Raw genomic sequence first — 13153 nt, forward strand, 5'->3', positions numbered from 1 at the left:
GACAAGATACGGTCGTAGAACTCAACGGAGTGAAGGATGAAATTATACTCATCATTGTCACGAGTCATACAGTAGACTTGTACAATAGAATAGAAAAGCAGGTAATCATTTAATAAAAGTACTAAAATCATTTTGGATCAAGAGAAAGCTATCCACAGCCATAGCTATCATATGCATTCATCAATTCTTGTAAACCTAGATGAACTAGAGGCTAGCGACAAAGAAGAAAGGTTTACGGAGGACTATACCCTTCCAAGGCAACATATATATGGTGTTGGGAGTTGTCTTTCTGCTCCAGCATTGAGGAACTTAAACTCATGCAGAGCTGCAGCAGATAAAGAAAACCTGGAACCCTGCACATCACCCATTAACTAATTATAAAAAAGATAGATTTTTAACTATCCATATTACTAAATGTCCAATTTATCAAGGCAATGATAACCTTGCGAAGAGTGGAAGAGGATTCCAAAAGATTTTGTAGGATGCAGTCTTTGCAACTCAAGATTTGAAGCAGAACTCTCCTGAACGCTATGAAAGGTTCCAACAAATTCATATGTAGCTGTGTTTGCATCAAAATGAAGCTCCAATCTGTGTTAAGCGTCTCCATCTGAGTCATAAGTCAATATTAACTTTTAAAGGGAGAACATTATAGAGAAGAAAATGAGGTAAGAGTACAAATAATAAGTTTCAGTACTAAACCGACAAGAAATTTGCTTCACATAGAAAACAATATCTGCTAAAAACAATCAAGTCCTATATGTGAAGGACTCCCTTCTCGCACTTGCCTTCAATCTCCTGATCCACAGAAAATGGGAAAACTTGAGAGAAATACCTGATCTGAGGTAGGAATTATAGGTTCAGAATACATCTTTCTCTTCTCAAAAAGGGATCTTGTTTTTGCATATGGAGATGACTTCCAACGTAAACCCCAAGCAATTCCAAGTTGATCTAGAATCTGCACATGAAATGATTGAATGGAATGCATTGAGTTGTTTAGTATTGTTTGGCTAAGTGAGCTAAGTTGTATTAATAGTATAAAAGGTGTACAAGGAGTGTGAAATAGTAACTGAAAACACAAGAAAAGAAAAAAAGATGAAAGAAAAAAATAACTAGATCTATACAGGGGTGCATTATTATGTGAAAAATGGCCTCCCTACTATAGGTAGACAGACTATATGTTTAGTATAGTCCCACACTGTGTTGCATGGGTACGGGTACGGGTACGGGTACGAGTGTCGGGTTTAGACACGGGTACGGCGGTTTGGACACGGCGAGGTCTAAAAATCAAGACATGGGGACACGGCTAATATTTTAATTTAATATTATATTTTATTAAAATATAAATTATTTTAAATAGAAAATATATATATAGATTTTGATAAAGCCCATTAGCCATTTAAAACAGTTTTTGTTAACTTTAGATATTGAATATAACCATTCCAAAAAAGCCCAAGTCCACATTGTTTATTAAAACCCCAATTAATCTTATCTAAGTATCTATGGAAAAAAGAAACAAAATAGCCCAAGCCCACATCCCTTATTAAAACAAACAAACCCTAGATCTTAGATTTGGGTTGCAGCCGCCGGCCATAGAAGAAGATGGTTAGTCCACATCAATCCACCACCACTCAGGAATTCAGGTCAGTCTATTCTATTTCTCTCTTTCTTCCTTCTTTCTTAATTTTTTTTTTTCTTTTGAAACTGAAAATAGATTCAAATGCGAATCTGTGTCGTGTCGGTGTCGGTGTCGGTGTCGGTACGACACGACACGGGACACGCCGGAATAATAGGCGTACCCATGCAACACAGGTCCCACATGGGATGTTTAAAGCCTTGCAGTATAGTATAACAGTTTATGGGTCTCTCCACTCATGACCAATTGGTTTTGAGTTGGATGTTCCAAAGTTTAAGATGGTATCAGAGTAGGCTATTATGTTTGGCCCAAGGGGGTCGTTTACTCCACGCTACCCAAGTATGTTGTCCACGTGTTAGGCTCAAGTAACGCCACATGTGAGAAGATGTGTTGAAATGTTTAGCTTAGCCCCACATGGGATGTTCCCAGCCTTGCTGTGTAATAGAAAAGTTCCTAGGCCACTCCACTCATCACCAAGGGGTTTGAGTTGGATGCTCCAAAGTTTAAGAGAATATATTGTACTTGAGGTGAAATTAACATACTTTTAAAACAAAGTACCTGAAGTTTAATTATTGAAGAATAAATGTATTCAGTACTCTCCTTGCTTGCATGATGGATTGAGAAGACAAGTTCCTACATAAAGGAGGCATTTTAACAGGCAAATCCATAAAAACTGTATAGTTCTCATCAAGGAAAAAAGGCCTTGAAGTCAAAACAGCAGTAAGGAGGCCACTATCATCAACCTGCTTTGAATCTGTAAGCTTCATGTGAAAATCGTTTGAATCCCCCTCTTGTAATGCCCTCAAGCAACTGATATCCGAGATGACAAGTGAGAGATTAGTGAGGATAACAAAAAAGTTGGTATTTTGGTAGAGTGATCCAAAATTTTACAATAAGTTGGACAATCACAAGTACAGAGTCAATCAATCATGTTCAGAACTGCACCATTTTCTTTAGATGTGCATTATCACAGTCTTAATTGAAAATCCTAGAGACTTAAGATGTTACCCATGCAACTTTTCGTTAAAACGATTGTTATGTATGTGTCCTCTGGAAGGTGGAGAATCCACTTCCCCACAGAGTAAAGAGAAGTCCCAGTTGCCGGCACGCCAAGCAGCTTCATACTGCAAATGATAGAAGGTGGAAATGCAGGTAAATCGTGAACATATCCCTAGATCCAAAACAATCATATGGATTAAGAGAAAGAATACTTTTCATAGGAAACTAATACGAACCTGTAATTCAGTAAATTCAAGATCATGATGAAACTGGCCTTTTTGAGATGTTAATCCTTGGCAATACAAATCCAGCAAATGAGTGCAACCAGTTTGCTGTAAGGATCTCATAAGCCCTTTGTATGATTTCCAGTGCCTCATCTCATCTATTGGTTGCAAAAGAGATACTTGATGGGCTTCCTGTAATTTTCCCTGTGACAAGTTGACCAGGCATCCATCTGTTTGTACCCCATGTTCTGCTCTTACTTGTAGATCATAATACTCAAGAGCCTTGCTCCAGTTCCCCTCGTGTTCATAAGTAATGATTTGAGAAGTTAACTGCAAAATATGAGACTTATAGGATCAGAAGTATGCTCACCAGAACAAAAAAATAATTTATAAGATTGGTTGAAGATGGACGATGGTAGTCAGGGTGAATATGGAGGAAGGTTGGTGCTGGTTTTTAGCTTCTATCTTTTTTCTGTCTTGCCATTTTTGCTATTGTTTACTATTGATGTATGTGCAGTTAAGGTGTCATGGTCGTATGGGGAACGGCACTTTGCTCCTACAAACTAGCCTTGGTTACATTTCAAGCATTGATGTAGTTTCCGTATATCAATAGAATGCTGTATCGATCAAAAAATAAAAAACACTACTTTTAAGCCCAATTGCCAACTCTTTCTTTTAAATAGCTAGAACTTTATTCCGTAGTAATTGATAATCCCTTGAATCCCTTTATTCCGGGGAAATTGAGAATCGAATCCAAGACCTTGGGCCAACCTTCAAAGATGTCTTTTAGATGCAATGTGGATAAAACCAATTTATCAAAAACACTATCCGAATATGCTCCCTTTTGCGATTTTGTAGGGTATATGGTTGGAGAGGCATAACAGACATTTTGAAGACACGCCGTTGTCTATGGGAAAGTGATTTTGGCCATCAAAGCGCTTTTGTTTTTCTGGTCAAAAGTGCATGATCAGTTTCGTCACATTCCATTCGAGACTTTCGTTTACAGATGGGAGACTATAACGTGCTCATGGGAGAAATGTTGTTTTTGTCTTTAGTCTTGTTTTTTCTTTCCTTTGTAACTTGTACTATAGGATATCTCATCCTATTTCTTTATGCTTTGGATATATATATAACTATACTTTACCGATTAAAAAAAAATGTTCTGTATGCTCACTATCAATTAAGATCAGTTGATAATTGATGGTGTAAGCAGATATCATTTGTTCCTTATATAATAGTCTCAAACATTTCAAAGGTACCAAGTAAATAAAGGGTTTCTGATTTCTTTGATTCACCTTGTGGGAATGGATAATTCCATACAGGCTGTCAGGTTCATTGATCCGTGTAACAGCTGACACCAGTATCTCAATGTGAGGTAAAAGCTGGAAAATAAATATAACGGTCAGAGGAAAGAGCATTTCAAAGTAAAGAATATTACAAATAACACAAGACGAAGAGATCTTGCAGTTTTCACTAATAGAATCGAAAAATCCATTACAGCTTGTACTGCTTTACTGTAAACCACTTCCAAAGCTGGACCTACACCATGAATTAAGGGCAGAATGTTTGTGGAGACGCCCTGCCCATCAAGGAGATCATCTCCGAAAAAATAAGCTAATCTGGACCTGTCTAACCTCTTTAAAAGTATGTCACAATGACTGGATTGTTAGGCCAATTCTAAATTTTACGACAACTTTAGGCAACGTTAGACATCCAAATGAGATCAACTTGTAATCCATGTTGTAGGTCCATCTTTGAACGTGGAAGACGCTACTGAAGTGCAAATAGGGAAATACACCTAACCCTCCCAGTTTATAAATGTGTCTATTACTCTATTCTCACCACTTCAAGAGACGAAAAATCAGGGCTTCCTAAGGTGAGGCTGTTAAATTGCTCTTCACACCAATGCTCAACGTACATGACAGAGGTGAAGTACGAGCCACATTGCTGCCAAGAGGAGACATCTTCATTAAGGAAAGGTTTAAATAACCAATCACAGATAAGTAAAAAAGATCAGGCATACAAGTGCCAAGAGACAGTTGAATACTCACAATTGCTGATTTTGCAACCTGAAGGTAATCAATCGAAAGCCAATAGACCTTGACAATATCAACTTATTAGAAGGGGACCAATGCCAAATAATTTCAGATGTAAGATGAAATTATGAATATCGGGTTCCAAAGAACAAATCAAGAAATGAAATCTAATTTTATGAAATTGCTGTTAATGAAATAAATCATTGTGTCAGGTACCCAACAGCAAAATCAAAAAGAGTGAATCCAAGTTGTGAATGAAAAAATAGCTATGAGAAGCCTTACCTTTTCCCATGAGAAAGTGGAAAGCAATGCTGCACTCGACATAGCTGAAAGATTTATTGACTTTTTTAATGTGCAACGAGACCTAGAGCTGTAACTCGAAGACTTGTCATACTGCATAGATAAATCATACATTGGTTAAATACTTCATGAGGATATTGCACCCATTCAGTCTGCTACTGAAAATCACATGAACAGCACCAGGGATTAAGAGCTTCCCAGGAATAAGCCATGCGACTGAGTAAGACTTCATTTCTAAAGGTGATATTCTCTCCAGTTGTGTATCACAATTAAGATACAATTTGCACCATTGGAACAATTTATTAGAAATCCATTGTGGATGTTAACTTTTTCACTCTTGGAGTTTCTCGTTACTTCTCTTACCAAAATTCATATTCGCAATTTGAAAGTGCGTTTATTTCATTCTAGAACTTTTCTTTTATCGATAAAAATTAGTTTCTTTATTTTAAGTTTTAAACGATAAACTGGTCAAAACATACCCTGGAGAAATGAAATCATAATGCAAGTTCATGAGAATTGCGTAAGAGAAATATGGTAATCGGTGACCCTCCCTAGTATGATTGAGTTTCTGCATCATGCATTTTTATTCAATAAGCTTAAGTGCTTGGAAAAACAACATAAGAGTTAAACAAATAAAAATATAGCGATTGATAGAGAGTTCATATACAACAATGTAATCACCAATCGTGTTCTTTCAACATAACCTAACAAAGTCGCTGTTCTTTTGTATCACATTGATTAAGTTAATATTTCCATCAATTATTACTGGCTAAGAGGGCAAGCCACAAATTGGGGTGGTGGTTTAAGGCATCAACTTAGATTGACTGAATTAATACAATTGATCGACAACGATACCGGATATGACACGTAACTTTATAGAAATATTAGGATACAGATACGGGTAGGGGTATCTATTTTATTTGTAGTCTTTTCAACAAGACCAGTGTATACATGTCTCTAATAATGGGCGAATGATAAGTTGTCGCATTCAATTGGATTTAAACATTTTACAATGGACTGAAAAGAGTCAATGAGTCTAGTCCATGCTTTTATTCAATTTCTCTTCTTTTTCCTCCTTTTCCTTTTTCTGGAAAGGGATAAGAATCCCACCAGTATCCGATAAATATTGGTATCCTATCGAATTATTATTATTATTATTTTCGATAACCATATCCTATCATATTCGACATGTCTACGATGGCCAAGTAGGCAAGTAGAGGCATCAGGGTACCATATATAAATATAAAAAGTGTTGTCTGCAAAATATATATACTTTAACGATTCAATTTGAACGGTACTAGTGAGACTAGGCATTAAGGAGAAAAGGATTCACAATTCTCATATTTGGAAAGTTTGTGTACAAGAAAAGCACCTTTGAACTTTCTCGCTTGACGGGTGTTGAAGAAGTGGTCGCTCTCTCCATAACATGATACGATCGAAGTTCATTAAGTGCATTCAGCATAATCTGGACTGACTTTATCAACTCATTGGACTCATTAAAAATATATTCCTGAGCCTGCACATCAACCAAACATATAACTTCCACTATTTCTTTATGCAAATGCAGCAAAACGGTTTAGTTTTCCTCAACTGTAGGAAATGGTATAACTTTTTCTTTTCGTTTATGGGTAGGAAAAAGTTAATTTATCCTTTTCGTAAAATCAAAATAAAAAAAAATGAGGAATTCAAAATCCGATTATACCAATACTTGAATAAGTAGCCAATTGAATAATAAGACACAAAATCTCAGATAGCAGATGCACCCCCGGCGCTCAAAACAGAAAGGCAAGAACCACACACAAATATAACCACTAAGAATGAACCAAACAAAATTTAACTTAAGCCAATTCCACCCAAGACAAACAACCGGCCCAATGTAAACACCAAAATCTGCCTCCAACCACCACCTCTCTCCCGCTCTACCCTATGAAGCATCGATACGTCCCTAAGGGTGAAGTATCCGTGTCCGACACGGATACGCGTCCGATACGTGTCGGATACGCGATTTGGAGTATCCGATTTTATAATTAATTTTTTAATTTCCAACACGCGGGGGATACGCGGGGGACAGTAATCTCACACATACAATAAAATTTTTTGGAACTTCAACAAAAAAAAACAAGTGAAATGAAATCCTAGTTAAGAAGAGATGGCCCCTTTCTCTCATGGCGGCTGGTTCTCACTCTCTCTTAGGGTTTCGAATTGAAACCTAACCAGAAATCAAACTGGTGTTATAGAGATATCTTCAATGCTCTGGTCTAGGTTTGGTTAGTATGAGTTCGGGGGTCTGGTGAGAGGTGTTTCGGGATCTCTCTTGGATCTCCCTTAGATCCCTTGCCACCTAGAAGTGATTTCGGCCCCCTGATTTGTCTCGGCTCCTTCTTTTGGCGGTTTGATCGGTATAACTCTAGAAGACCGATCCTCAGGCGGCGAGAAGAAGGGATTGTCTCCGAATCCAAACAAGACAAGGCCGACTGGTTGTGTAGTGTGGTCTACTCTTGATTGCTATGGAGGTTTGACTGTGTTGTGGTTTGGAGTGGGTGTGTGAGCTTGGGATGGCAGAGATGTGCTGGATAAAGCTCGGAACTTGACTCAAAGACGCGGCTGGTTGGAACTCTGGAGGTGACCGGTGGTAGGAGATGACCTATACAACCTCTCTGGACGGGTTTGGTTTGAATTGGGATTGAGAGTTGGATTCTTGGCTGCTGTAGTTGGTTTCTAGGGTGGGCTGGGGGATCTGTCGGGAGGTGGGGCAAAGAACATTGCATGGAGGGTCTGGTTGGTTGATTGGTGGCGCTGGGAAAGAGATGCTGCCAAAGTTGGTGGTAGTTGTTGCTGGCGGGTAGAGAAGAAGGTGGTGGGTTGTTGATCCAGATCCACTTCTCAAGCGGGTTGGTGTGGTTGGGCTCGGGCTGTTTGGATTCTGGCCTGATTAGTTGGGCCGGTTTATTAGCCTAGAGTGTAGACTTGAGCCGGGCTAAAGGGATTTTCTTCAGCTATTGGTCCCCTATGTTTGAACCTAGTTTGAGCCCTGCCTAACGGGGTTTCAACATAGTTAGTACTAGCATGGTTGCTTAATTGCACCAAGATGTTGTATTGTCCACGGTTCACTTGCAAATCCTCGTGCTTATAAACGAGGATGCGAGTGGTACTATGAATGTAAGGATATATTATATTAATACAGGTGTAGGTCTGCCTAACCCGAGCTTAATCTTTAAAAAAAAAAGTTAAGAAGAGATGCAAGAAAAGAAAGATGAAGTGAATCCAAGTTATACATGTAAGTTGCTGCTTAATGTGTTTGAATTGGTCATTTTATGAAGTAGAATTGTCATTTTAATTTGAATTTGGTGAAAAATGCTCAATTATATAATATTTATATATATATTATTCAAACGTGTCCATGATTTTTGAAAAATGTCGTGTTTGCGTATCCGTGTCGTGTCGTATCCATGTCGCATATCGGTATCCGTGCTTCCTAAGGCTATAACCTATCCTAAATACCCGAACTCCATCTGAACAAAAAAAAACTTTTTCTCCGTCTTTAAGCTCGTCCCACACTTCATTCAAGATTTATAGAACACTAAGTCCAGCTTTTCCCCATCTCATATCATCTTCTGACTCACCAAAACCCTTACAATCCTACATTACAAACCTTTATTTTACCCCTTGCCTCTTTTTTCCTTTTCTATGCTTTCAATCGGAGCTCTTATTTTTCCTTGATTCTCTGCTACCTTTGCACCCTATCTGGTGCCACAGTTGACAAGTCTTTCCTCTTCATCCTCCAGTTCTCTTTTCCCTTCTTTGATTTCTTCTCTTCTAAGCTTCTCCAATTCATCTTCCAAAGAGATCACCACCAGCGCCACTTCTTCCTCTCCACTCTCACATCCACCCACCTTTCCATCTCCACCACAGTTGTTGTTTCCCTTCTACATTTTTCTGATCCCTCCACTTTTCCTACTACATGTCTATATCTTGCGCCGGAAGTACCGTAAAAAGACCTTCTCATCAAAGGACTTCAAAAAAGGATTGTGGTAAATCTTCCAGAGAATATGGCATCCCTGACCCCAATGGAAGCCAGCTTTTGGTGAATGTAAAAACCCAAACTTAAGCTATATTATTCATCTATACAAATACCACAAGAGCTTTTGACTTGTAAACATACTGTAACAACAATATGAGACGAAAGTAGAATGTAATGAAAGGATTGATTGGATATGCCTAAAGCAGTCTACTAGAACATATAAAAAGTCGACATTTCATGAAAAATGCAGAGATTTGCAGGAGCCAGCTAGCTTAGTTAGTAAAACCTTTGGGTGGTGATAGGTCTGGAGTTCAAACCTGCCATCATCCGAGTTACTAATCTCATTTAAAAATAGGCTTGCCAATTAAAATAACAATAATAATACTAATATATCTATCTAATAAGATAGGGTTTTTTTTCACTAAAAGACAAAATAACACACAAACGACGGTCCAGATCATTTTGACCAAGATCAAACGATTGTTGAGTGCGGATTAATTATTGACATCGACAGGAAAGGCTCCCACTTGCTAAATTAGAAACCCAAACCTTGGTGGTTAAATTAAACCCAACAATTTCTCTTTAGAAAAACCCCTCGTTTCCTTTCTTCTCCAACAGGCATATATACGGCTCCCACTTGCTAAATTAGATACCCAAAACTTGACAATTTCTCTTTAGAAAAACCCCTCGATTCCTTTCTTCTTCACAAAGTTTATCATTAGTGATAGAGGGTTTTGATTTTATCGGTCACATATTTTTAGTTATATATTTAGATGTGAATAGATTTACTAGGTGGTCGAGCAAAGAAGGCAGTAAAGAAGGCTTGATGTTGTGATTACCAGGCTTAGGTTCGTACTTCGTAGCTGGCTTGATTTCACAAGTTTGTACTGCCATTCCTGTGTACTTTTTTAACGAGTTCAATAGATAAGTATTTGACTGTTTACTGCTGAAATAGTGATATCCTTTCTTCTTTTTGGTGAAGTGATGAATATAACTTGAATGTGACTTGAATAATTGATTTATGTCCGTTCTCCTTGATGTATTGATATGATGATGCTTTGCATTTGAAAACATCAGTTTTTTTGTTTTTGTTGTTGTTGAATGGGTGTTGAGATTTGGATCAGATTAGTGCATAGCAATCCTGTTATACATATTTCTTGCACGACTCTAAGACAGAATCAAAACTCCAGAAAACGCATCCAATCAACATCCACTGAATATGGTTTAGAAGGATGTATGTATTACTGATTGACACCTCATTCAGACAAATCCCTCAAGTCTGGTCAAAGGTAAAGGATATGGCCATTGATAGTGAATGAATAATATTTGTTAGAGTTCTTCGGGACATTTCCCGAGGGCATTTTAAGGTTGGGTTGAATCTATTAGGATGTTTCTATAATGTAAACCCTACAATTTTCTTATATATTGATGTGAAACTGATTAAGGCAGTATAGTCTTTTCTCTCTTCTTCTCCAGGATTTCATCATCTTCTCCTATATTCAGTAGAGAAATTATAATTTTACTATATCAAATCCCTGCTATGCCATGTCTCCATTGTCTACTATACTAATGGATAGAATTCGATATGTGATTTCCTTTATTACCATGTTGATGATTGTCTCAGACTCTTTCGTGGTTCCTAGATCGATACAGTTGTCAACTATTCCATATTTCCATGCATATCGGTCCATGTATTTGATACACTTATCTACTTGCACTATGTTGTTTTATATGTTGTACGGTCCCTTTACAAGTGGACTGTCTTAAAGAGTCAATGACTCAATGTTGTCTGACATGTCCATCCTGCTACTGATATTTCACTTGATATGGAGGCTGCTCGAGAGTTTTTTGAGGGGATGGTGGTTAGAGATGTTGTCAACGTGTTGAAGCTTTGTGTTTACCTATCGTTTGTGACATATTACAAGTTTGTTAGAGTATTTGTCATTATGCATCAATGTGTTGATATTATGTGTATGTTGTACTACGATACTGTTTTGTGTTTTGCTTTGGACTGCTTTATATTGGTGCTGCTTTCGTTAGATATTTGTCAATTATTTATCAAACCTGAATAGAAAAAAGAAAAACATAAATTTGGTAAACTGTTTTACTTCATGTTATTAGTCAACACCATTTTTTTAGGCAGCATTTGAATTTTATTTTTTACTTCCAAGTGAGAGGATTGGAGTCAATAGCTTACAATAAGGACTGTAGTGGTGTGGTTTTGCTGACAATCACTCATCTGATGAAATTAAAATCCCATTTTTTGTTCAGGAGGATATTCCCCTAAACCAATATTCCATATATAATATTTCACCCGCTTTTGTTCTTAGGACTCCCCTTATTAAACCATCATTTCAGTTATGATACCATTTAACTTTATGCATAATTTCCTTCCTAGGCAATCATGGTGAAAGAGCGAATTTGGGCTGTGAAAGAGCGGATTGCAACAGTATGAAATACTATTATGTGATTTCACTTTGTATCTCACTTTGTAATTTACGAGTACAACTATATCAACATATTAACGGGCATATCTTAAGTCGCGACTTCAACATCCTATTATGCCTCCCAATCCAATATATGTGCCTTCCCATCGAAGATATGCTACGCCCCCTAATCTGGTATATGTGCCTCCTAATCGAAGATCTACTCCTTCTCCATCTGTTGTGCTTCATAATCAAAGATCTACTCCTCCATCTGTTGTGCCTCATAGTCGAAGGTCTACTCCTTCTCCATCTGTTGTGCCTCCTAATCGAAGATCTAATGCAACTCCTAATAGACTATCAGTCATGCTTACACTGCTGTGACTGATTCAATATTTAGTGACAAGGGCAAACTTTTATTTTTGAATGGAGCAGCTGGTACAGGAAAAACTTTTTTGTATAATACAATTACAAAGGCCTGCCGCAGCATGGGTCTTATTGTCATCATGGTGGCATCATCGGAAATTGCATATTTGTTATTGTCTGGTGGACGCACTGCTCATTCCACATTTAAGATTCCAATTGATATGATGGATACCACTTTTTGCGGCTTCGCTAAACATTCCGACTTTGCTGACCTATTTAAAGAAACAAAACTAATTGTTTGGGACGAGGTCTCCATGCAACATAGATACTGTGTTGAGGCTGTGGATAGAACACTTCAAGATATTTGCGGAAACAAAAAGATATTTGGTGGTATCACTACAGTTCTTGGTGGTGATTTTCGACAAACACTGCCTCTGTTATACCGTTAGGCCAGAGAGCAATTTGTTGGTGCATCACTACGGCGCTATTTCCTTTAGAGTTATTTAAAAGTTTTGCACTTGGTACAGAGCATGCGACTTGAAATGGCGGAGTCCAAGAATGTCGAATTTGCCGATTTTTTGTTGGAGGTGTGCTACTAATGCCTTCTAATTAGAATATTTTTTCTTCATTAGTTCCATATATAAACGAACTATTTTAAAAACTAATGAATTCATTTTTTGCTTTGATTCATTTAGATTAGTTCAAATCCCAAAGAATATGTACAATTGCCGAATGGAATACGCAAGTGTACCAATATCCAAAAACTCATCTTCTCTGTCTATCTCCAATTGGATGTTATGGACACACCGTCTCCAAATTCCTTAATTGATCGTACTATTCTTGCTGCCCGTAATAATGATGTGAGTGCAATTAATGATGTTGCACTGAATTTGTTCCCTGGTGAAGCACTCGAGTATTTGGCTGCAGATAAAATCATCGAAGATGATATTGATGATCCAAGTGGGGCTCACTATCCCACTGAGTTTCTGAACTCCCTCAACCCTTCCAGCTTACCACCTTTCAATCTCAAGTTAAAACACGGATGCCCTATAATGTTGCTTTCAGGAACATAGCACCTAAAGATGGCCTTTGCAGAGTGGGACACGTCTTATAGTGCTTCAATGTGCAAGTAAAGTCCTTCAAGCCAAAAT

General features: G+C 37.7%; 1 protein-coding gene across 1 annotated transcript in view; it reads right to left on the bottom strand.

Annotated features, from left to right (window-relative positions):
• Positions 1–13153, bottom strand: part of ATM (Serine/Threonine-kinase ATM-like protein) — a 73427-nt gene that overhangs the window by 13196 nt on the left and 47078 nt on the right. Inside the window, exons 46-57 of the mRNA XM_086570884.1 lie at positions 6565–6708; positions 5175–5285; positions 4908–4955; positions 4699–4803; positions 4152–4238; positions 2869–3186; positions 2642–2757; positions 2377–2443; positions 2192–2266; positions 833–955; positions 443–607; positions 249–353 (exon numbers count right to left, since the gene is read on the bottom strand). Of these exons, the coding sequence (XP_086427010.1) occupies positions 249–353; positions 443–607; positions 833–955; positions 2192–2266; positions 2377–2443; positions 2642–2757; positions 2869–3186; positions 4152–4238; positions 4699–4803; positions 4908–4955; positions 5175–5285; positions 6565–6708 (1464 nt within the window). The remainder of the gene's footprint in view (positions 1–248; positions 354–442; positions 608–832; positions 956–2191; positions 2267–2376; positions 2444–2641; positions 2758–2868; positions 3187–4151; positions 4239–4698; positions 4804–4907; positions 4956–5174; positions 5286–6564; positions 6709–13153) is intronic.

The sequence above is a fragment of the Coptis chinensis genome, chromosome 1 (genome assembly GCF_015680905.1).
Source record: "Coptis chinensis isolate HL-2020 chromosome 1, ASM1568090v1, whole genome shotgun sequence".
Lineage (NCBI taxonomy): Eukaryota > Viridiplantae > Streptophyta > Magnoliopsida > Ranunculales > Ranunculaceae > Coptis > Coptis chinensis.